The following is a 24,993-nucleotide window of genomic DNA, read 5'->3' as shown; positions in this document are numbered from 1 at the left end:
TTTCTAGATATATTGAAATGATATGCTGTTTACAGTATAGGCAAGTCAGTAATAAATCTGGAACTTCCATGCAAAAAAATACATCAAAACAAAAAGGCAGGATAAACAAAAATCAAAGCAAAAAAAACCAAAAAAAAATCTGCAGAAGTTCCAGCAGATGGAAAAAGTGTATGCTCTTACCACTTGTGCAAGGTTTAACTGTTAGCAAAAAGTATTTGATAGGTAAATTTGCAGCTAAAATACATATAGCAATGGTGAAGATGCACTTTGCTTTGTACACAGTGGCAGCAGTGGTTATTTTATTGAATGTACTCAAAACCTCATAGAGTGGCTTTCAAAATCTTGGCTTATTCCAGAGGCTGAAAGAGGTGGTTGCTGGTTGCCTTCTCTGCCTAGTCTCTCATTCCCCTGAGAGCACCAATTTGATGGGCATAACTGATTAGACTGTATATATATTTTTTATGGCTGTGGTGCATACCACTATGCATATGTGGTGCATAGACTTTCTATGTCTAAGTACTGCAGGGTGTCTACAGCTGTATTTCCACCAGGGAGATGCTGGAGGGGAGTGTGGGAGAGCTAAGGAGGATGTAGATAGCCTGCATTTCACCTAGTCTTGCCCACAAGGGGTAATTTGCCCTTGGGCTGCTTGGTAGTGTCAGGTTGCTCAAGGAGCTTTTGAACAGGTTCACATGGGTCATGTAGGCAGTTTAAATGCAGCTTCACAGGGCTTTCACAGTTCTAGAGACAAGGCCAGGCTGCTCCTGGTACCCGACCCAGCTCATTCAGCACAAGTGGAATTACCAAATTCAGCTTAATACAGCTCCGCTCTTCTTGCTGGGTCAGCAGCATCTATGATTGACAGGTCGGTTCGTAACCACTAATATAGCCATAGCAGCAAGGATATTCATGCTTTCTCATATTTGTAAGAAAAGATTTTTTTTTTTCCTTGTAATAGCCTAGCTAGCACCTCTGAAACTTCTTTGAAAGGACCCAGAAACAGTCATTAGGTACTGCTAGAGTTCAATCTCCTCAGTACATGTACCCCCAGAAGAGGATGGTTGAATCCAAAGAAACACAATTATTTTAGGGTGGTTCTGAACAGCTCAGTTACCAGCCAGCTTGGAGGAGAAGGTGGGTAAAAGTATCTGGCAATGGCATTTTTTCATATAATCAGGTAATTTACAACATTGATATGGTAAGTGTATAAGCTGAATGTATGGATATATATATACACCATGGTGTATAGATACACATGAAAATGTGAATACTGGACTGATGTATTTTTACTTCTGTACCAGTAAAAGTACAAAATCTTGTTTGCACAAAGTTTTTTCCAATACTAAGGCTCAACTGATACTGAACCACGTTTCCTACGTGCATTTGAATACATTTATATTTGCTTGCCTGTCAGATATTTGTTAATAGCCATTCTATTGACATCTTTGTTATGCTGCTGCTTAGCTGACAGAATTTAATCTGCATAAATGGGTGGAAAGTCCTTTCCTCACATGTCCAACAAACTGGAGACAAAGTGCCTGCCAATGTTTTAATTTCTTTTGCATGTTCTGGTTAGAGAGTGAGAAGAATGCTTTCACTCCACAGTGTCATGAATATGGTAATCTATGGAAATCACAGAAAGCAGGTACTTAAGTTAAGCACATACTGTACTACAGGAATCCCTGATGAATTCAAGTCTCTTCTGTTTAGAGAAGATGTTGTTGTCTATTAAGTGACAGACTGCCAGATGTTCATGAAGTAGCATAGTAATGTGTATCAGTATCTTCTTTTCTTCACCCCAGAAGGTAACATTTTCTTTATCATCTATGTCATCCTGGCTTTTGATTGTAAATGTCTAAGCTTGCTTCAAATATTAACTCCTTTTTGTTTTATTGATGAATATTTCATGTCTTCAGTACATTTGTAGAATGTAAGTTTTTGCTGCACTATAGGAAGCCTATAATCCTAAAATCTTTTCCTTCACTTGGTATATATAAGCTGCTAAAAATCAAACATTTGAGGTAGAACATGAAGAATTTGTTCATGATTTTGAGCTAGTAGAGGAGATTTTGGCAGTGTTAGAAAAATGATGAAAAAAGAAATAATTGTTATTTTAAATAATGGGTTTATCTGCACGCTCAAGCATGGTACTATATGTTTCATGGTGAGGTCACAGCAATATATTTTCCTAGAACACACATTAATGTTCCATCATTTTTCAGAGGGAAAAATGCTAACCCCCTCAGAATTACTGCAGGGCTGGGGGTTAGCTCACCCGCTTTAAATAATCATGGTCTAAAGAGCAGGAAGAATAGCTGAGTAACTAAATGCAATGGTATATACCCACACAGTGTGGGGAGCAGAGGTTACAGGAACAAGTATATGTGCAGTAATTACAGATTATCGAGACAGTGCTGTTTACGAAGCAAATAAAAGTTGCAAGGAAAAAAAATCAATAACTGAAAGGCAGAGTTTATTTTTTTTCTGAAGAATTGTTGTGTTCTGTCCTGTACTTTGAAGGCATTTCCACGTCATTAAAGGCAGTGATCCCAGTAATGTCTCAGCTCTAAGAAACAGAGCTGTGAGAATGTGTGAACCCTTTAATACAAGGGAGAAATTCTCTGCAGCTTCTTGTTAATGTAACTACAGCAGCTCTGGGGGCTCTAACAACTGGTGTTGGCCCAGGAAACTCACTATCAGATGGAAACTGATAGAGTGAATTACCCCATCCTCTCCATGGCACATCACCTGCCTGCATGCCATGGGGAGGGAGGACTCTCGCAGGATTCCCTGCTGGAGGTATTGGCGTGAACCTGCTGCCAACTGGATGACTCCTTCATGCCATGGGTCCTTACCACAGAGTGTATGGGAAGGTTCCATACATTAGCATTGCCAGACTGACACAAAGAAGAGCAGCTATTTAAGATAATTTAGCTTTGAATTTCTGAAAGAGTAAGAACGCCTAAAAGAATAGGAATTAGCAGCCTCACTTTCTCCATTGCCGTACATACTCAGTTTTCATTAGTTAAGCAGTTTACCCGATCAGTGGGGAAAGCTTTTGCAAAATATTCTCTCCATATATCTATGAATATGTGTGTTATTTGCCACCTTCAGAGGAACAGAATTCAGCTTTTGACTTTATTGCTGGGTTGGGTTTTTTTTCCCAGAAGGAGCACAAGCTACCTTGACATTGTGACAAGATTTTATTGTTGTTACAGTTGCTGTTCTTTGGTACTGGGACTTCGTGTTTTCTTCCTCCCTAGAAATGTTGGAGTCATGTTTCACTGTATTCTCTGAGAACAAGGAAGGAAGCAGATACCACTTCAGGAAGCCTTAGTAATCTTTATTGTTGTTGTTGTAAAGTTGCAAGAGGGTGAAAAGAGACCACTGAATGGAAACTGTTGCACAGTGTAAAGTATGGTCAAGGCCACATGTATGTGGAGCATGTAATAAGGATTCTAAGTGTATGTAGCTATTTTGAGCACATTAGACTTTAGAAAAATAAACTTGAAGGATTCAGAAGCAACTGGATAAAATCATTAAAACTGAAACTGCTTTCTTTGGAAAACTTTATATATCAAATATAGAAGTTTTCCACATGAACAAATGGGGGTCAAACATTACTAAAACCTTTGTGGTGAGGGCATATAAAATGACCCATACAAACCTGATTTAAATTCTTGTAGCTCCTGGGTGAGGGCAGCTGCCTACCTTGCTTAAATGTTAATGTTTCCCTTATATGATTGCCTTTCCATACCATGCTCCCACTTTCAGGGGTCCTGCTTCACTTATTACCCTCTTCAAAGCTATTCATTCTTGTCTGCAGTCTTCATAGCTTTAACTGTGTCAGAGGTAGTCACTTGGCTATGTAGCCTCCCAAGTTGTTTCACTCTTAGCTTTTAACCGTGCAGCTGCTTGTCTCCCCAGTTGTCTGAAGCCAACGAGAAACCTTCTGAGATGTAGTCCTGCCAAGGCAGCAAAGGGATGAAGCCCAGCTTTTCTGCATGTTTACAGAAGAGAGTGGTATTTGGGGAGGATAGCTAAACCAACTACAGATCAACTGTTCTTCATAGGAAGGGGGTGGTCAGCATGGATTTATGAAGGGAAAACCACGTTTGACCAACTCAATAGCCTACTACAATGAGATGACTGAAGAGCAGTAGGTCTTACCTTTAGCAAGGCTTTCAACACTGTCTCCTGTAGCATCCTCATAGACAAACTGGTGAAACCTGCTATAGCTGACCCTGCTCTGAGCAGGGCATTGGACTAGATGGTCTCAAGACGTCCCTTCCAATCTCAACCACTCTGTGATTCTGTGAAGGTAGTTGACCACATTTGTCCTTTCCAGTCATTTATAGAATTTGTATTTTCTCCTCTTTCTTCTCTCCTTCTTTGAGGGAAAGCTGTTGGTTAAGTAATTTCAGAGAAAGATCTATTCAGAAGAACAAGCCACAGAGAAGGAAGGTTAAGAGCCACCTCTTGTTTGATTTCTAAAACACAGCAGTGTTTTAGAACACACTAGTGTTTGCCACTATGTGGCAAAGTTTTTGTGTGACAGTTATCCATCCATTTGCATAGCTACAGAGTATGTGGGCCTTTGTTTGGTGCATCTTTACTGCAACCAGTATAGAATATTTCAGTAGGGCAATGTGAACTCTCTTTTAGCAGTTGTTCGTCAGACATTTTTCAGTCTTCATTCTTGTTCTCATCTAGTTTTGCTATGTGCAAGCAGAAACATCTACACGTGAAAAATGTAAAGTACATGAAAAAAGACAATTTGGCTTCAGTTCCATTTCCAGATTCATGAGGGACATCACTGTGTCACTTAAAATTGTTTACATGTTGAAAGTGCACAAGAGGAATTTAGAGAATGAATGCATACACATCTTCATACCTCAGACTGGAGGCAACACTCAAGGATAAAAGAAATTGGATAATGACATTACATTCAATATGTTCCCTTCACACATGAGGGAAACAGTATTTTTGAAACATGTTGCCTCATAGCTAAATGATACTGCTACCCCAAATTTCCAGGAGCCAGTGATCCCTAGAATTGTTTATGTAAGTTCTTCCTTTACCTTGTGACCACTGATCCCTGAAAGTCATTTTTGTGAAAATTATTATTTTCCAGTGTTCTTTTTGATGCACCATCTCATCAGCATATACCAGCAGGATATACTTCAGATCCGCTGGAGTACTGTAGGAGACTGTCGCTTATTTTTGGTTTATGATGATACCTAGCTGTGCCTGGTGGGTTGACCCTGGCTGGATGCGAAGTGCCCACCAAAGCCACTCTATCACTCCCCATCCTCAACTAGACAGGGGAGAGAAAATATAATGAAAGACTCATGGGTTGAGATAAGGACATGGAGAGATCACTCAGCAATTACCATCACAGGCAAAACAGACTTGACTTGGGGAAATTAGTTTAATTTTATTACCAGTCAAAATCAGAGTAGGATAATGAGAAATAAAAACTAAATCTTAAATCACCTTCCCCCCACACCTCCCTTCTTCCTGGGCTTAACTTTGCTCCTCAATTCTCTACCTCCTTCCTCCTCCAGCAGCGCAGGGGGACAGGGAATGGGGGTTGCAGTCACTGCATCACATGTTGTCTCTGCCGCTCCTTCCTCCTAGGGGAGGACTACTCGCACTCTTCCCCTGCTCCAGCGTGGGGTCCTTCCCACGGGAGACAGTTCTCCACAAACTTCTCCATTGTGAGTCCTTCCCATGGGCTGCAGTTCTTCATGAACTGCTCCAGTGTGGGTCCCCCAGGGGGTCACAAGTCCTGCCAGAAAACCTGCTCCAACATGGGCTCCTCTCTGCACGGGTCCACAGGTCCTGCCAGGAGCCTGCTCCAGTGCAGGCTTCCCACGGGGTCACAGCCTCCTTCGGGCACCCACCTGCTCCAGCATGGGGTCCTCCCTGGGCTGCAGGGGGACAGTCTGCCTCACCATGGTCTTCCCCATGGGCTGCAGGGGAATCTCTGCTCCAGCACCTGGAGCACCTCCTCCCCCTCCTTCTTCACTGACCTTGGGGTCTGCAGGGTTGTTTCTTGCACATATTCTCACTCCTCTCTCCAGCTGCAGTTCCACAGTTCTTTCATTCCCCCTTCTGGAATACATTATCCCAGAGGCACTACCACTGTCGATGATGGGCTTGGCCTCAGCCAGCAGCAGCTGTGTCTTGGAGCTGGCTGGCATTGGCTCTATCAATCAGACACAGGCGAAGCTTCTAGCACCTTCTCACAGCAGCCACCCCTGTAGTCCCTCTGCTACCAAAACCTTGCCACACAAACCCAATACACTGTGTCAGCTGAAGTCTGGGTCTTCTAACATTAGATAGCACCCAGCCCCTTAGTAGGAGACAGCTCCCAAATAAGCAACGCATGACTGCATCATGGAGCCGTATGTGGACTTCCCCAGAATAAGGAGCAGATCAGTTTCAAAGTTAGAAATAAAGTCTGGGTCATCTGATGTATATTGCACTGCCCTGTTCACTAGCCTGTTCCACCAGTTAGGCTACTTGCTGCTGTGCCCATAAAAATTGCAGCAATCTGAAGTGGAGGATTCTCTCTACTTTTTACCATTAGGAAAGAAGCACCTTTTTAAGTTCATAATATGCTCAATTACCTTTAGATTGATCCATGAATAAATTATAATCAAAACAGACTTATTCACCTTAAAGCTTTCCTGGCTTAAGGTTTCATTGTTGATTCATTATGTTGTCAGTTCTCTATTGGCAGGGTAATGCTTTTTTATATCTGGATAGAGACAGTTTTAGTGGAAGATACTGTTATCTTTAAATGAGTAGGATTTAGCTTTTCTAGTAAGAACAAATTCATCAGTGATGAATCCCTGGAGAAACTACTGAAACAAAAATCACAATGTTGCTGGAGATTTATACAGTTCATCAGTTAAAGGGCAGCTTTTGGAAGTCCTGGTGGGAGGAGGGGAGCAGAATTTTGATTTTTCCTTTCTTTCTGTAAAGTACTTCAGCACAATATTTCAAGCTTCCAGTTCAGTAATAATGCAATTATAAACAATGAAATAATAGCACTTAATACATTTATTTTGGCCTTGATCTTCATAGAATAGAAACACATTGAATTATGGCTATATAGAGACAGATGGATACAAATAATGCAGCTATAGGCATCACTGATACAGGTATGTAAGTAGACAAGAATTACCTAATTACTCTGCTTGTTGCAATCTTCTCAGCACTTGCTATGATCCACATATTGATCATGTTAATTGCTTTTTTCTAGGCAGATGTTGATATGACAAAGATATCTGTGTATGGAGAGTTTAGTGACATTGGAATATCTAGAAATTTTTTAAAAAGTACTGTAGCAAGATTTCAAAAGCAAACAGAGTTAAACTCACCAAGTTCTGTGCTTGTGCTTTCATTGGGAATTGTGCTATTAAATCCCCCATAACCCCTACAATGATTAGATGTGATTTAGTTTTAAACTCTCTTAAATATCCATCTCTTCAGCAGTTATTTTAACATGTTTCCGCTTCTGCTATATCCAGTAACTCACTTCATTAAAATATTGTTTGCCATTTCATATGGCCTTTGACTCCAAAATGTCTGAAACCACAGCTCTGAACAATAAGCAGTCTCATCACTGTTCCCTATATCTGTGCATTACTTATAAGGGGAACCATCAATAAGTCCTTCCTAAGCTCCTGAGGCTGCATATTCATGTATTATTTATTGTTAAAGAAAAGATTGCTGGTTTTCAGTGTTGTTTGATGAAATTTGGCTTGGCTGCTTGTGAACTACTAGACTCCAAACACAAAATAACCAGTCCATTTGTATGGGCACACAGTGACCTTCTGTTAAATCAGTGGAAGCTCATTGTGTATGCCCAAGTCTGGACTAAGATCTAGGTGTTTCCTTAATTAGTTCAAATTGCACTTAATCAGTTTCTTGATGAAAAAACAGCAATGCACAGGAAAGACTAAGGTTGGATGTTAGTTTTCTAGATTAATCATCGTTTCATTTATTTTTAAAAGATACAGATTGTTTAATTTAACTGCATGCATGTCAAAACATCTGTATTATGGTACTGATGGCATTGCACACTTTTAAAAATGTCTGCTGTACATTCCAGCTAGCAGCTACGTTAGATGTAAAAATCTAAATACTTCCATCTCACAACTTCAAAACTTAATTAATTGCCTTTGTAATTTGCTCTTCACCCATACACAAAAATGAATTATTTTTCTACACTTTTCCTTAGATCACCAATTTCATTTCAATATACTCGGTATTTCTGTCTGTAGAAATTAGGAGATTGGGCACACCTTAAGAGAACAGAAAAGTAAATTATTTATTCTGCAAAGATTTGGCTATTCTTCCCAAAGATGATCTTCAATCAGTCAAGCCATGAACAACTGTCTCATCTCTCTACTATTTCAGTTAAAACCTCAGCAAAATTAGCTTTGCTACCTACTCTGAAAGTCAGCAATTCAATTCCTGGCCAGACAGGGAAGAGTCCAAAAATGCTTTGTCATCAGGTCTCCTGCCCTCTCCAGCCCAAATTTGTTGGCATCAGCACATAAATTAATGGAGAAAGAAAAGTTTCTCAGTGACACAGCTACTACTTATTCGTAGTCAAAATGTATTTCTAATTGATGCAGCCTAGCAGATGTACAAGAACACTTTTTACCAAAATTTATATTTTTTTAGATTTTTGCTAAAAGTCTTAGGCTTTCTTAAAGTCATATAAAGAATTGAGTCTCCCTGTGTGTGCTTTAGAGCTTATTGATTAGATTGAAATTAGAGAAATTCTCCCTTCTAGTCATTTTCCTGTTTAAACCAATTCTGGTTTTGCTGTCTTATTTGACTTTGGTATGTAAAGCCACTACCTTACCGCTGTTCGCAGTAATATTTAAAGCCTTATTTTAAGACATCCTAGAGCATTTCCTTTCCAGGATCATGTATGGCAACTGCATAGAAAGGAAAGTTTGTTTGATGTCTATAAGGAAGCCCTTGAACATGACATTCAGGAACAAAGTTCCTATTGAACAGACAAAACAAGAGCCCTTTGCTGGTGGGCAAAGTCAGGCCTCATCTAGATTTGGGACAGATGGGATCTGCAACATCCCCCACAGTTCTCCTCTTGCGTTTGCCTAGGTTGAGGCTTTGTCCCAGAGTACGGCTCAGTCTCAGGCTGCAGGAGGGCACCTCCTCTGGAGAGCACCATGAGACTGCAAGTCTTGTTCTGACTTAAAGTGAAAAATGTGTTGAGGCCACAAACCAAGTCTCGGAAGCAGGGAAGCATTTCAAGGACCTCACCTTCTGGCTCTATGTTCAGAGTGCCAAAAACCTAGCAGCCAAGAAAGCTTTTATTTGTCATAACAAGAAGCTTGAGGTCCCAAGGTTGGGTATTGTGACTGACAGAGCTCATTGAGGAATTTTTCTCCTAAGGATTAGCAGAAGAGCAGGGTAACCTCTTCTGGATTTACTTCATTTTAAAAAATAATAATGTCTAAATTTTTAAATAATTGTGGTTTTAAAATTCACATTGAAATTCCTTCTTAAAAAATTGATAACCACAGCAGTACTGTATCTTGTTCGATATGCTCTTTGAGGTTGTATTATTAGCGTGAATTAATGCTAGCGACTGCTGAGGCTATGTATCCCCTGTTACTACCTGCTAGTTTCTGCAGTACTGCAGATAAAATACTTTTGCAGAATAAGGAACTAGTTTCAGGGGAGGAAGGGCATGGTCTTTTGCATCAAGCAAAAATCCATACTTTCTACCATTTTTCATTCACCTAAATCTGTGATTGTGGCACACTACAAGTTGTCCATATCTCTGCTAGGTAAGCAAAGGGACTTCTTCTTTCAGGAGGCTGGGTGTTTTATGAAATCTGAACCAGCACTTTCATGTTCTTGGGTGAGACATGAGTTTTGCTATTCAGTGAAATCTTCCTCTAGAGTTTGCTTAATTAGGTTCAGGGATTAAATGTTGCAGAAAAGACTGCAAGTGGGACATAGAGGTAGATTAGGAGATTAGAATGTGTTTCAGTTCATTTGTTGTTTGTTAGCCTTACTTTGACAGGTCAAGACAGCCTTCTGTTATCAGAATGCAAAATACATGTTTGTAAGCTTTAACAATGTATATCGATATATTCAGATATCCATACAAATAATCTTAAACACTGGTGGAACCCTTCTAAGTAAACTGATAGTTTCACGATACCTTTCTGCATACCATAGAAATAAAGTTACACATTTGAATTATTTAACATGATACATTTGTTTATATAAGCAAGTATGCAATGGGGAAATAGAAGACCGTTGGATGCTGACCTGCAATTCAGCTATTTTTCTGCTGTGGTATATTAATATTTTAATATTCAATATATATTTTCAAGTCAGATCCTGAAGTTCATATTTGATTTTTATTCACTTCTCTCTCTGGTACAGTCTCACTGATACCAATTTCAACTTCCTGAATAAGAAGCAAGTCACACTCAGCAAGGACTTAGGATCTTGCCCGTGGGATCGGACTCACCTTTTTGCTCCACCTGCTCATTAAGCATAATCATGTTTCCTGATTTTTGTTTCAGAAACTACCCAGTTTTGGGCCTTACCTGGAACAACGCAAAAAGATAATAGCTGAGAACAAGCTTAAACTAAAGGAACAGAGCATTGCTGCTGCGCTTCCCGAGAAAAAGCATTTCTTTCCGAAGAAGCCCATTCCAGCAATCAAGGTAACAAAAATACATGCTTACGCATAAGAAATGATCAGCCATCAGGCAGTTGACATGCACAGTCATTTCTAGCAGTTTGAGTTGGTTATTACTGCTTTTAAGCTTGTTAGAGGGCATCAAAGACAACTATTTATGCAGACTTTCTAGCTTTTAACCAAAATCAATGGGAAATGATTTGTGATGTACATGTATAGGTATTTCCCTAATGTCATTTTTCAAAATGAAGTTATTCAGGCAATGGAATGGTAATTGTAGAACAAGACATGTGTAATGACTTGAAGAACAAAGTAGAACTGTTAAGAATTTCTTGCAGTTTGAATGGTACAGTATGAGCTCAGTTTTGCATGATACCTTTTGATTACTTGCGATGTGCTAAATACCTCCATCTTTCATGTAGGATCAATGGAAAAGGTTGGTGTGCAGTACATATGAAAGCTGTGTCATAGGTTTTCAGACTGAACTTTTAAAGCTGGAGAATGTTTGTCTAAGTAGCTGATCCACCATCTACAATGAGTAAATGTCAAAGTGAAAATAAAACCGGTGACCCCATCTACTGCATAATCCATACATTGGAGCTTTTCCCTTCCCTTAGGTAGACAATAAATGTCAATAAAATGAAACTTCAGAAGCTTATTATTCTGGGTATTCACTTTAGACCTTACTTTAACTTCATGTCTGAATAGGAAAGAGAAGCAGGCAATTTTTTTTTTTTTAAATCAGGATTCTCATGTAGGGCCTTTTATAAAGCAGTGTGAAAATTTTATCTGTTAGGTTTGTTGACTGTCTTCCTCATATATGTGAGAATATCAGATATCTACAGATAGGTAACTTTCACTGTATGGTCAGACCTGTAAGAATTCTTGCAAAAATAAGGCCAAACATAAAATACAATACAAGCACTGGCTCAAAGTAACACATAATTCCCAGTTTACCAACATATGCAGTATTCCAAGCTAACTGGCAGAACTGCAAAACCAGCCAAGGAGAAATTTTGAGTTATCTTTCTGTCTAAGTTAGTTTGCCACTTCTGTAGACCCCTCTCAGTTTTTTGGACTGCTTATTTTGGTTTATGTCACACTATTGAAAATCACTCCCCTCCTCTTGTGCTGAGATTCCCTTCTTCATGTACACAAAAAGTTTCAAAGAACAGCAATCTACTCTCTCTTTTTCCCACTATGATGAGCATTTTCAAAGCCTACTTGACCTCAGAGGTTTTATGGTTCTGTTCTCTTTGCAGGGAGAGTATTGATGTAGGGAAAAAGAGAAAGAAGAAGCAACAGCCAATAACTGCATTTTCAATGAGATAGCTTGCTTCTGAAAACAGCAGAAAACCAAAAAACTGATGCTATCCAAAAGCAAATAAACTGAATGAAGGAAATAGTTTAGCAAGAGAAAAAAACAGACATAAAAACTTGAAAAAACATAAATAAAAAGATGAGGTCAATAATTTATCAAGCCTAACTCCAAGTACAAAAGCAAAAAAGAACCAAGTAGTAGGAGATAGATTAAAAAGAACAAAAGAGGCCCTACTGCAGGGAAGAGGAAAATTAGTTCCCCAAAACAAAAACTTCTGTTTATAAAGACTTTGAATACTTCTATGTGGTGTCTGTGCAGAGCTTCTCAGCCAGAGAAATCGGGTTAGCATCTTTCTCACACCTTCATTTAAACGAAACTGAAAAAGACTGAAGCAATTAGAAGAAAGTAGGAAACACCAAAGCTGATTCCAGACAGTCTTTCAGTCTGACCATCTCTTTAGAAGGGAATATTTTAACCATAATGAGAAAAAACAGCAATGAGAAATGCCCACTAAGACATAGGAAAATACCTGTGTTTTTCTTGAAGTAGGGAACTTGCCACTACAAAGGAAGATTTTAATAAAGTTTATTATTAATAGATCCATCTATTGTTATATTGTGGAGAAAAATCTGCCAGGAAGATTCAGAATACACATTAAGGAAGCTGAGTGAAGCTTAATGAAAAAAGGCGACTTACCTGATACCCTTCCCTGATCAGAAATTCTCAAGAGAAGAGAGGCAGAGGAGCTCAGACTTGAGTGATTTATTTGTAACTGTCCAAGAATTATTCACATTTGGAATTAAAATCCCAGACCATCTCCTAGCAGTTCTGTCTTGGATGACCCTCTAGACAGAGGAGAGAATATGTTCTGTTAGTTCAGACTAGGGTATCAGGGGTGGGAATGGTCAGCTCTTATAGCTAGTCCCAGCCTAACTCTAGTTCTCTGGAGCAGTGAAGAGGTATGCTTGAAAACTGATCAGACCTGAGAGGTAGCTGTGCTTGAAAGACCTATGACCCCTGCTTTGGCTGGTTGTATTTTTGGAGGGTTGCTGCAAATTTCCTCATGCCTGCCCAGAACTCCTTCATCTGTCTAATTGGCTGTTGGGTTGGTGATATGTAAATTCCAACATTTGTTTAAATTCCACATGCTGCCAAAATGACTTTTTTTATAGATTTAAAAACCCTCTGTGATTATCCAAAATCTAATTTAATTTTTGGATGGCTTTTCCCATGGCTTTTCTCTTTATTTTCTCTTTTTTTCAATATTAATTGGAACTGCATACTTTGATATTCAGCAGAGTTGTTTCTTCTTTTCTCACTTGTCTGTAATATCAGAATTTCTGCCATATGTGGATATGTGCCCTGGATCTTTTCTTTTCAGTTGCATTTTTGTACAGCTCCCACACATGTATTTGCCTACCTCAGGTTACCTCCTTATTACTTTCTTTCCTTATACTTCCCTGTGTTTTTTTCCTAATAATTTAGTTCTTTGTCCTTCAGGGTCTATACCATAATATTGGGTCACCATTTATCTGCTTATTTATTTCTTCAGTTTTTTACTCCACAAGTCTTGCTGTAGAGATTGTCCTGTTTGGTAGTTTAAACATTCTGGCATAGCTCTGTTTGTCAGCTTAGCTAGGGCATGACATGTTGTTCCACCTGTAGGAAAAATATCCATAGAGATCCTCAAGCTTAAATTCCTCATGTTCGAACTATTTTTCACCTTTGTGTGTACAGATATCTTTATATATATGCAAGTCTTTTTATGCTGATGCTGTAAGCACCCAGCTGGAAGCCAGCACCTTGGGAGGTATCTAGCCACATTTAGTCCAGTGCTGTGCTTAATCTATAAAATCCCCTTGAGAGGTGAGGAATATTGATCTAGGCACAGCACTATTATGCCATAACAGTGTACCATTTGGATCCTTCCTAGCATGTATCTGGGTCGTTCACCATGAGTAGTTTTAGCTTGTGTTTGCCTGCCTGGAAAAGACCATATTGTAATCTTCACCGTAAACATGGAGCTGTTGCATATTTCAGGTGGAACTGTGCATGTGTTTCACATAATTTATAGGACTCTAAGTCTGCTTCTCCCAAGTATTTGCTCCAACATGAATCACAGCAATAATCTCCCCTGCAGTAGCCCATAATGACCCCTTCTCTATCACAGTACCTCAGAAAATATTCTCATTACATGTGACAGTTTAAGCAAATTTAAGCTAGTCTTCTGATATGGGGAGAAATCCTAGAGTCCAAACCCCCTCTTTCCCTCCCCGCTCTGACTGTAGAAGGACTGCCTCAAGTGGTTCTGCAATAGAATATAATAGAATAGAACAGTTGCATTTGGAAGGGACCTACAACGATGATCTAGTCCAACTGCCTGACCACTCCAGGGCTGACCAAAAGTTAAAGCCTATTATTAAGGGCATTGTCCAAATGCCTCTTTTTAAGGCACTGACAGGCTTGGGGCACCGACCACCTCTCTAGGAAGCTGTTCCAGTGTTTGACCACCCTTTTGGTAAAGAAATGTTTCCTAATGTCCAGTCTAAACCTACCCTGGTGCAGCTTTGAACCATTCCCATGCATCCTATCACTGGATAACAGGGAGAAGAGATGAGCACCTCCCTCTCCATCTCCCCTCCTCAGGAAGTTGTAGAGAGCAATGAGGCCACCCCTCAGCCTCCTTTTCTCCAAACCAGAGAGACCCAGAGTCATTAGCTGCTCCTCATAGGACATTCCTTCCAGCCTTTTCACCAGCTTTGTTGTCCTCCTCTGGATGTATTCGAGTACTTTAACATCCTTCTTAAATTGTGGGGCCCAGAACTGCACACAGTATTGAAGGTGAGGCCACACCAGTGCTGAATACAGTGGGATAATCACCTCTTTTGACCAGCTGGTTATGCTGTGTTTGATGTGCCCCAGGATGCGGTTTGCCCTCTTGGCTGCCAGGGCACACTGCTGACTCCTATTGAGTCTGCTGTCGACCAGCACCCCCAGATCCTTTTCTGCAGCACTGGTCTGCAGCCACTCCTCTCCCAGTTTATACTTGTGCCCAGCGTTACTCCATCCTAGATGCAGAATCTGGCATTTGGACTTGTTACATTTCATGCCAGTAATCATTGCCCAATGCTCCAATCTGTCTAGATCCTTCTGCAAGGCTGCCATTGCACTAGCAGCCTGTAAGAGGAAGGGCACTGTGCTACTGTATGTAAAACTGGAATGACTCTGTATTCCAGATCATGGCTGATTAATATAACAGCACTACAGTATCTTAACATCTTGCTAGTTTGCTTGTCTCTTGTCAGGACAGCACATCAAGCAGAAGTTTTCGAGAGCTGTCCATGGTGTTTCCTACTGCATTTTCTCTTGCAGCTTTCTCTTGTCTAGAATGTATCTGTTGGCAAGAGCAGCAAAAGTTACTTATTTTGATATGCTGTTCATCAAACTGCATTTTTTCACTGTAATAGTACCTGTTCATCTAGTTTTATAAAATACCTATGAAGTTCCTTGGGTTTTCTTTAATTTAGTTTAAAGTAAAATCTGTATCAACTCTATATTCTGGTTCAAATCTTTTTCTGAAACACACTCAAGCATATTAGACAGCATCATATCTAAACCAGAAAATTGAGACCCTTTGCTCTGTTAATACTTTGCCTTTTCTGAACATTGATCATTGTATTCCAGCTCTTTATTTTTCCTTTGTTCAGCCAACTTGCAATCCCACTTCACAGCTACTTAATTTCAGAACTCTGTTGTGTCAGGCCTGTGTCAGAGGCCTATAGAAACATAAAATTTACCAGTTGGTTTTTTTTGTATTTATTGCCTCACAGCCTTCATAAAGAATGCTGATAGATTCACGAGGCATAATTTTCATTAGAGAAGCCATATTGAATTATGTAGTAAAGATTCATTTGAGTTATTTTGTAAGTCGCTCTTTAGCTAATACTGCAACTGTTTTACTTGCTTTACTGAAACAAGGGTTAGAGGTCCCTAAATCCCAGAGCACATTTAACAACCTTTTTAACTATTGGCAAAGCATCTGTAATCTTCCAAAGTAAAGTTAGTTTTAATGAGATTACATATTTTTGTTAGCCACTTTACTGTAAGTTGACCTTGGTGATGTACCCTCAGATTCTGATGACTTTTTCTTCTTTAATCCATAATTTTTTTCCCAACATTTCTTCATCTCTCTCTCTCTGACAGTACCTCACCTTTATTACCAAAAAAGAACAGGTGGAAGGCAGGTATCTCCCTAATGGAGATAAACACTGGTACAGAGAGTAATTTACTTTCTTTGCAACATTTCATCCCCTTCCTGTGCTCTCCCTGTATCCTAGTGAGGGCACTTCTGCACAGCCCCTTGTTCTTTCACAACCTATTGAATCCTGAGAACTGCCCAAACACCCCATAAATAATAATGAACAGATAGAGTACTTGGGATCAAGCACACAACTTTGCTATATAAATGTCAGATGCTTGTTAGGAGTTTTTTATATTACTTGGTGGTGAATCAACTTCAGCATTTGTGTCATGGTCCCTCGGAGACCTGAAAACTGAGGTTGAGGCCTGTCCTTAGGTCAGGCTGCTATTCATAGAATCATAGAATCGTTTAGGATGGAAAAGACCTTTAAGATCATCGAGTCCAACTGTCAACAGGTAGACCTCTACTTCTGGTAATCTAAAGATTACCTTGCTTTTCTTACCTGCTGTTGCTGTCAGCTTCAAGTGCACAAAGTTCCTTGTCATTGAACCTTTCTCCTGAACACGGTGTGACATGCAAAGTGTCTTATGGTGACTCAAAAAGTGCAATAAGAGGACATGCATGTGTGTTCCCTTTGAACTTGCTATGTGAGATGCAGTACCTGCACTGTGTATGGCTTTCTAATGATCTAATGAGAGGCCTGTGATGATCACCATCTCTAGAGCACAGTATGGCTTTTTAAAGTGTGGTCTGTATGAAGATGGACACAGCAGGTCTACAAGGAGCCATACCTGAAGCATGAATTGTATTTACAAATGCAGGTTTACTAATATGATGGCTAATTAAAAACTAATCACCATACAATGTTTGATATATTAACATTAAAAATGCAGCTATAGTAATAAAAATAGCATTGCTAAAATAATATCCTACTGAACAGATCTGCTCCTTGTGTATACTCAAAATCACATCTGCCTAGCTTAGTGACAAAATGAATTTTTTTTCTGTACTCATTAGTAACATAAAACTAATGGATTCTGCTCTGATTCTCTCCATAGCAACTGAATTCCCTGCCAGTTCCAGTTGCAGGACTACATTCCTCTCCCAGTTTGTTCAGTACACTTTTGTTGAGAAGAGTGGGACAGCACAGCAGTAATAAAAAGAAGCACTCTAGGTCCCTGAGATTGCAAAGGTGTAACTTAGGACAAAATTTACCTTCCAGGTTTGGTTTTTGTTGTTTTTTTTTTCTTATTGCTGCTGGTAATGCATCAGCCAGAAAGAACACAGCTTGACTTCCAGAACCTGGCTTCTGTTTGCAGATCTGGCAGTTGGCAAATATACCATTATACTGTAAACAGTGCAAATTTGATCCGGACGCCATTGAGATATACCAAGTGTGGAATCCCATAGTGCCATTTTAGACGGTTGCTTTTTGGAGTGAAACTGCACTTTAAACAGTGAAAGCTGATTATTTCTTGCTGCACTGTTTATTTTGTTCCAAACATTTATGATTTGATGGAAACAAGAAGCTCTGAGATAGCTTGAGATGCTGTAAAGGACTGCACCTGCAAAACATCTTTTAAGTACCATTGCTTTTTTAGTCAATAAAGTCTTTAAACTTTGCAAATGAATAAAAATACAGTTTTTGCTTGAGAGAAAGAAGTGATTAAAATACACAACACCCAGGAGTGTAAATGAACAGTAAATCATTGACACAGTCTTTTGAAATCACTTTCAGGCCTCTAAAATGCCATCATCCTCCCTGTTTGGGACTCTAAGTCCCCAAAAGTATATTTTGTGAGCTGTGAGAAGTGAGACTTGGTTACAAATTCAGAAATCACCGTATCATATGCATTGTTTTTGTTATTCCCTTTGTAAGTTTGTAGCTGGAAAAATCTATTTTGATCATGTTCTTCTAAGCAACCATTTCCCGAGCTATCTCATGCTATCCTAAACCTTGCACTGTCTTCCTCCTGTCCCCCAGCTGCTTCTCTGGAAGGCCATTAACCACCTCACTCCTTTTTCATTTAAAAAGCCTTTTCTAATTTCCAGCTTTAAATTTATTCATGGCTGGCTTATAATCATGTATTCTTATGCCAACATTGTCATTTAACTTAAATAGCTCTTTCCCTCCCTGATGTATACATAAAGAGACGTCATATTCCTGCTCTGCCTTCATCTTCCTAGGCTAAACATCTTGTTAGGCTCTTTTTGTCCTCTCTCATAAGCAAGGCCCTCCATCCCATGATTATTTGAGTATCCCATCTCTGCAACCTGCTTGAGCTTTGTGGGTTTTGTTAACATCCAAACGATATTTAAAGAATACAAATGTGAATCCAGAACCTCCCTGAGAAAATTGTTAATTACCTGTGCTCTGTAAAGTCTGCTTTTGTTAGGTGAAAAAGCCCTTCGCTATCAGGAATCTCCCCATGTTGATACTTTTACAACATGAGCAGGCAGTGGAAAGCTACTTCATTGTATATTGTACAGGTTTTACATAATTTCTTCAAATTCTTCAGGACACAGACCAGTACTTGCAGATGACAAGTGCATTTGTGGCATATAGTGGAATGTTTGGGGTACTACACAAGAGCGGCTTATAGGATACTTAGTATTGCTGGGGGCAGTAGATCACACACAGACACATGTATTTTGAAACCTGTAACAGGTTTGATACAGACAAGCCTATATGAGACTTGAAACAAGCTGGAGCTGAATTCTAAAACTACAATTTTTCAACTGATAAAGACTGCAGAAACCTGAGAACTGTAGCAACCTAAAAACTGCTGAGCAATTCCCAGTAAATCCATGAACTTTTCTGAGTAAGACATGGAAATGAAAATACAGGGGTGTGAGCAGTTCCTAAGAGATTATATTTGATTGAGTTAGTTACTGTAACTCATCAGTGGAGGCACATTAAAGGGCTGTGTGTTCAAGTCTAGTCCTTTGCAATACCAAAGTAAAAAGTATTAGCTAAACCACTTTCATAGTAGTTAATCAACCTTTTACAGTGGTTTAAGCAAACAGATTTTACTTCAAATTTGCAGTGAATTTGGACCATGCACATAATCAGCTTGCACAGCTCTATTGATGAGTGCTAACTCATTAAGCTGTGATAACTTGCTCACTTACAGTCATCTGTCCACACTCATCATGCTGCCTTTAGCAATATGCCTAGCTGTTTTATGCTGGAAGAGCATTAATGTTCTCTGCATGTAGCTGAGAAGAACTGGAAGGCTTTTAGCTTTGAATGAATGCAACCAAGGTATTTCACATGTCAGCAGCTTAGGTGTTTGGCAGAGAGAAAACATTTGAGTGTTTTTGGAACAAGAAAACAGTACAGTTTCCCTGTCCTTCTTCCTGGGCTTAGGATATGGTTGAATTTCCTACCTCAGCAGTCATTAAGAGCAACTTCATAGTTCCTACCACTGCATCCAGTGAACAAATAAATTTCTCTTATTGCATAAAGATACTATTGTAATTTCAGTGCTGAAGCCCAGGTAGGTCTCAAAGTTCAAACTTCACTGAGATGAATGGGACTCATTCATTCAGGAAGCAGAGCTGTTGCAAGTTCTCAGCAGGCTCAGGAAGACAAGGTTGGACCCATTTTTGCATTTAATTCATGTAGCAGAGCTTTCCTTTAAAGCTAACATTGATAAAGCCATATTACCCTATTGCTCTGATGTGGCATAGGAATAATTAGGGATGCTTAGTTTGTTTGAAAGTAAGGCTGCCCAAAATAAGATATGCAATGAAAATTTAAGTTACTGTAATCGAGTTCTTCTGCAATGAGAATTGAAAACAATATATAGAGCATTGTATGTGATTATAAATTATACAGGTTAAATATAGCGTACTACTACACACTTAAAATGGTTGCTAATAATTTCTGAATAATTTTTTTGACCGATAGGAATAAGGTAAGTATTGCTTCTTCAAAAAATATTGAGAAACAGGATACAAAAAGAAATCCTTATCATGTTTCTTGGCGATGCAAGACCAAAGGTAAACACTTTGAAGCTTATCATTCTGGGCAGACTTTTCTGTGTCTTGTATTTGGCTTGATCCTGAGCATTTTTCAATTGACTTGGATCAAATTCCGTAATCAAAATCATAAAGACTTCTTGGTTTATTACAGTAGAATGGCTTTGAAGCCAGTTCTGCTCTCCTATTACTCAATGAGTTTTCTCTAATACTTAACAGTTATACACCTTTTTAAAGCAAAAGTAAAATGTATTGTTGCATCACATAACCTTCATTTACTAAGCCTAACTTTATCTTAACAATATAGAATCTTGCACATAAAATCGAGCTTATTTTGCAACATGGGAACTGTTGTAGAAGAATGCTTAGTAAACTTACAAAATATCCAGGCAACCAATACAGTGCCACAGGATGAATCTTTTAAAATGCAGTCATGTTCATAATCTATGCTATACTTCCACAAGTTAAACTACTTTAACTGAGGGATAGCTGTAGTTCAAAGGACGTGGGACTTGTCCCATCTCTCCCATTGACTCAGTGAAGCTGAACTGCCACTGAACTGTGCAGTTTCCCTTGATGTAAAGTGGAAACGGTTTGCATCAGGTAGGTCCCCAACAACTTCTTTTAGAGGGAATGTTTTCCTCTAGTGGTACGTACCTATACATTGTCCTGCCATATACCTTTACTTTTGCAGCACAGATGTGTTAGGTTGATGCCACAAATTCCTTCCTGTGGAGTTAACAGAACTGAATCAAGATTTGCAGGATTAGACCCACAGCTTGCTTCTGTACAATATTTGCAATAAACTGATGATAATGTCATTTGCACATTTTACTAAAGAGAGAAAAGCAGTTATTGTTCTTTCTGTCAGTTTAGTTGATTGTGCCCCTTTCTTTTCTTGCTGTGAGTTCTTAAATCTGTGCTAATGAGAAATGACCAAGGATGATCTGACTGTTTGTAGCATGTCACTCCTGTTTTGTGCTCCATTTTGTTCCTTGAAGTTTCACACAATAATGGCAAAACAATAGCACACTCAAATCAAGTACTAAATGTGTAACCTATTTGTAGAATGTGTTCATATACAAATATATACTTCTAGTGCTGCCTACATTCAAAATGTGCCTGTATGGAGCATTCTTCATATTTTACAGGAGGTATGAAGGTCAGCAACTTGGAAATTTATAGGAAAAATCCTAAACGTCATCACAATGCATGGCCAAATCTTCCATATTAAAGTACTAGAGAGTGCTCCTGTGCAGCTACAGAAAACTGCTTAGGTATCTTCTAAATGAGTCGATAACTTTTTTTTTCCCTAGGATGTAATTGGAAAAGCACTGCAGTATATTGGAACATATGGTGAGCTCTGCAACACAGAGCAAGTTGTGGCTCTGATTGACGAGGAAATGTGTATCAACTGTGGCAAATGTTACATGACCTGTAATGATTCTGGCTACCAGGTAAGAGCACAGCTGTAATTAGCAGAAAGGCACAATGAGTTATCTTTCTGCTGCTGGGAAGAAAGAATCCACCTTCTGTTAATGAGCAGGTGGGAAAAACAGATGTCTAAAATATTGGATTCGAACCCCAGCATGCTCCCAGGCTGTGCCGCACAAGCCCTGCCTGCCCTGCTGAGTGTACAGCATCTCACTGGCTTGCTCTAGGTCACTCTCCCAGTCTCTCCCTAACTGCAGGTGGGAAGGGGGATTCTTTTTAAGAGGAAGAAAATGAAGGAGACATAAGTCGGATAGCAGTAAATGCAGTTCTTTCGTGGTTTTCAAGTACATGAGGGAGAAAGGGAAGAATGCATCCCTTCTCACTAAGGGGATGTGGGGAGACAAAAGCTGTTCTTATTGCCAAATGCTTTTTAAGAAACCTAGTCCTTGTTCCATCAGTGTAACTGAACTTGAACTAATTCAGGTTTCAGGCAGGTGGGTTTCTGTTTTGATCTTGATTGAGGTACAAATCCTTTCTCCAGGATAGCTGCCAGGCTTTAGAGCAGCAGGTTGAAGTTTGCAGAAATCATTGTGACCAGAAAATAGTAAAATTTTGAGCAGGGGCTCCTGTTTGCAGCAAAATATTTCCTTGATTTCTGCTCAGTATGGTAACATCAGTTGTATGAAATGTATCAGCATTTCTACCTGCCATTCCTTGCCATGTCCACTGGAGCTGATGGACTGGTCTGCACTAAAAAGGAGGACTCATGTTCTTTTAGAAAACGAAAATATGGTCTAGCATAACCTCCATAGAATCCAATATGCAGCAAGCAATAATATCTACATTAATTTTTCCATTCATCCCAGTCCGAGAATAGTTTGTCAGAAACAAATATTTAACTGAGCACCAAGTTTCCTCTGAAAACCATGACCTTTTGTTATCCTTAATTCAGTCTAATCAATAGTAGGTCTGATGAATTTAACCACATACAGTCAAATAAAGAAGTCTTCCCATGTAAAATCAACCCCTGCAATTAAAACAAGTGTGTCAGAGCAAAGGTAGACATGTTTTTTCCACTGATACAAGAAAATTAATACTGCATTTATACCAGATTAGATTACTGCAGTAGCCTTTTAACTGTCTAAATTTCTTCGTGACACTACAATCTTCACCTCTTCTCCTTCCCTCATATTTCCCAGTGAAGGTGAGGATGTAGCCCTTGGAGAGCAAAAGACTGCGTTTGTATTTAGTAAAACGTTCTTTTCTATAGCTGGAAAAAAAAAAACAGCACCAAAAGAACCAAAGTTTAAAACCCCAGGAGGTTTTCTAAGCACAAAAAAAAGTGTTCTTTTCCTTAATTAAGGAAATTGGAAAGAAATTAATTGCAAAGAATTGCAAAGCAATTCTTAATTGCAAAGAAATCACACCTCCCCCCTTCAAAATAGCATCTGCTTTGTGCTTCTCTTTGTTTCAAAAATATCCATACTGCTCTACAGATCTATCACCTTGTAGGACTCCAATAGAAAAGCCTTCCTTTAAATTTAAAGCTAGCACTGTAGTCCTGACTTCCTCTCCCTCTTTGAACTCCCTTTCAAGATGTGCATTGTTGTTAGGGAGAGAGGAAGGAGTCCTTCTTAAGTACTTACAAACCAAAGCTCTCTTTGTGCTCAAGCTAAACTAAAACTTTTAGATTCAGGGCAGTTAGTACCTACTTCATTCATGTCCTTGCGGGTTGCTACAGTAACTTCTGTGCTTTCCTAGTAGTGAAACCCCAAATGCGGCAAATCTGCCTTTGGAGCCAACCTGCAGCACCACCGACCTAGTACCAACCATCTCCTCCCTAGGCTCCCCCAGTTGCTAACAGTGGTTAGGGAGATTTGCAAAGGCACCACCACTTGTTTGCAGAGAAGTGAGAGTTCAGCTTTCAGGCCTGATTTTTCCTTCCTAAGACTCTTAAAAGTAGATATTCAGTGGGGTTTTTTTATTTTTCACTTTTCTAGGCTTGCTTCTTAGATATTGAAGCTTTTGCAGTTGTGTGATGCTTTTGGTTTTGCTTTTAATTGCCATTTCTATTATACCAGGAGCTTATTTCATTGAGACTTCAATTGTTATTTCACATTAAAATACACTTATCACTCTAATTGGTAATGAGGATTCACTGCATGGAAACGTGAGAGCTAAAGCAAGCTCTGCCTGCCCAAAACTCAGATATCCCTTTCAAAGATTTGCAAAGGAAAATAATCATACAAGGCACAGCATGCTGTTTTTCTCTACTATTCATTAAATTAGATTGTTTATGCTGTGCTGAAAATAAAAGTCAAAAGAACACACTGTGGCCAGCGTTGTGCTGAAGCTGTACAGACATGGTCTGGTGTCTGCCCTGAACCAATAACCCTGGCAAATTGCTGTCTTACAAAATATTTCCTTCACATGAACTAGAAATATCCCTCTGGGAGTTTAAACATCATGGGCCAAACTCCTCCTTTTGTAACCAGCCCTTGTGACCCATGAGCTTTCAGTGAGGTATAATTTGGCCCATATTTCTAATTTTAAAGTGTCAGGAGTGGGGGTTGTTTTGTTCCCTGCCAGTTGAACAGTTGCTATAGCTGCAGTGCAGAATGACACCAAGATGTCTCCAAGTGCTGTAGCACAGGAAATGCAGACACTAAAATGGGAGCAATTTTGACCTTTTCTGTGAGTGACATCAGTAATGTTTATTCCTGTTCACAGGCTATCCAGTTTGATCCCGAAACCCACCTGCCCACAGTTACTGACAGCTGTACAGGCTGCACCCTGTGTCTCAGCGTCTGCCCTGTTATCGACTGCATCCGCATGGTTTCCAGGACAACACCTTACGAACCAAAGCGCGGGCTGCCCTTAGCCGTGAACCCCGCGTGTTGAGGTGATCGGTCCAACAGCTAATGTGAACTTTACACTTGTTTGATGCAATTGATTTGCTTTCTAATTAGTCCTTGAAAATCTACTCTTATAAAAAAATGTAATATTGATAGCCGTTACAATGAACACTGTGTTTTCCAATTATTCTTTTTACAACAATTAAGTTTTGAAATTACAGAAAGGCAGCAATTAGTCAGTCATGGCTGTCAGTTGTCCACTATTTGAAGTGTAACTTTCTCTTCACAATTCATGCTGTAATTTCAAAACTTCTCTATAGAGTCTTTAATCTCTGTGTATTTTCCGGCTGTAAATATAATTAAGAAAGCATTTTTTGATGAACTACAAATCAATGTGCAAGCTAACTGTTTTCAAGGAGGCATTTTGTAATTAAACATTACATTTAGTTTTAAAAGAGTTTCTTAGAAGATGTAATTAACTACATAG

The 24,993-nt window shown here is 39.3% G+C and overlaps 1 protein-coding gene across 1 annotated transcript in view; it reads left to right on the top strand.

Moving 5' to 3' along the window:
- DPYD (dihydropyrimidine dehydrogenase) overlaps positions 1–24,562 on the top strand; it is a 342,314-nt gene extending 317,752 nt beyond the window's left edge. Inside the window, exons 21-23 of the mRNA XM_010582763.1 lie at positions 10,593–10,736; positions 21,534–21,674; positions 24,382–24,562. Coding sequence (XP_010581065.1) covers positions 10,593–10,736; positions 21,534–21,674; positions 24,382–24,552 — 456 coding nt within the window. The 3' untranslated portion in view covers positions 24,553–24,562. The remainder of the gene's footprint in view (positions 1–10,592; positions 10,737–21,533; positions 21,675–24,381) is intronic.
- Positions 24,563–24,993: the final 431 nt, after the last annotated feature.

The sequence above is a fragment of the Haliaeetus leucocephalus genome, unplaced genomic scaffold, assembly GCF_000737465.1.
Source record: "Haliaeetus leucocephalus isolate CR32 unplaced genomic scaffold, Haliaeetus_leucocephalus-4.0 Scaffold848, whole genome shotgun sequence".
NCBI classification, from domain to species: Eukaryota; Metazoa; Chordata; class Aves; order Accipitriformes; family Accipitridae; genus Haliaeetus; species Haliaeetus leucocephalus.
This window is presented reverse-complemented; position numbering and strand designations above follow the sequence as displayed.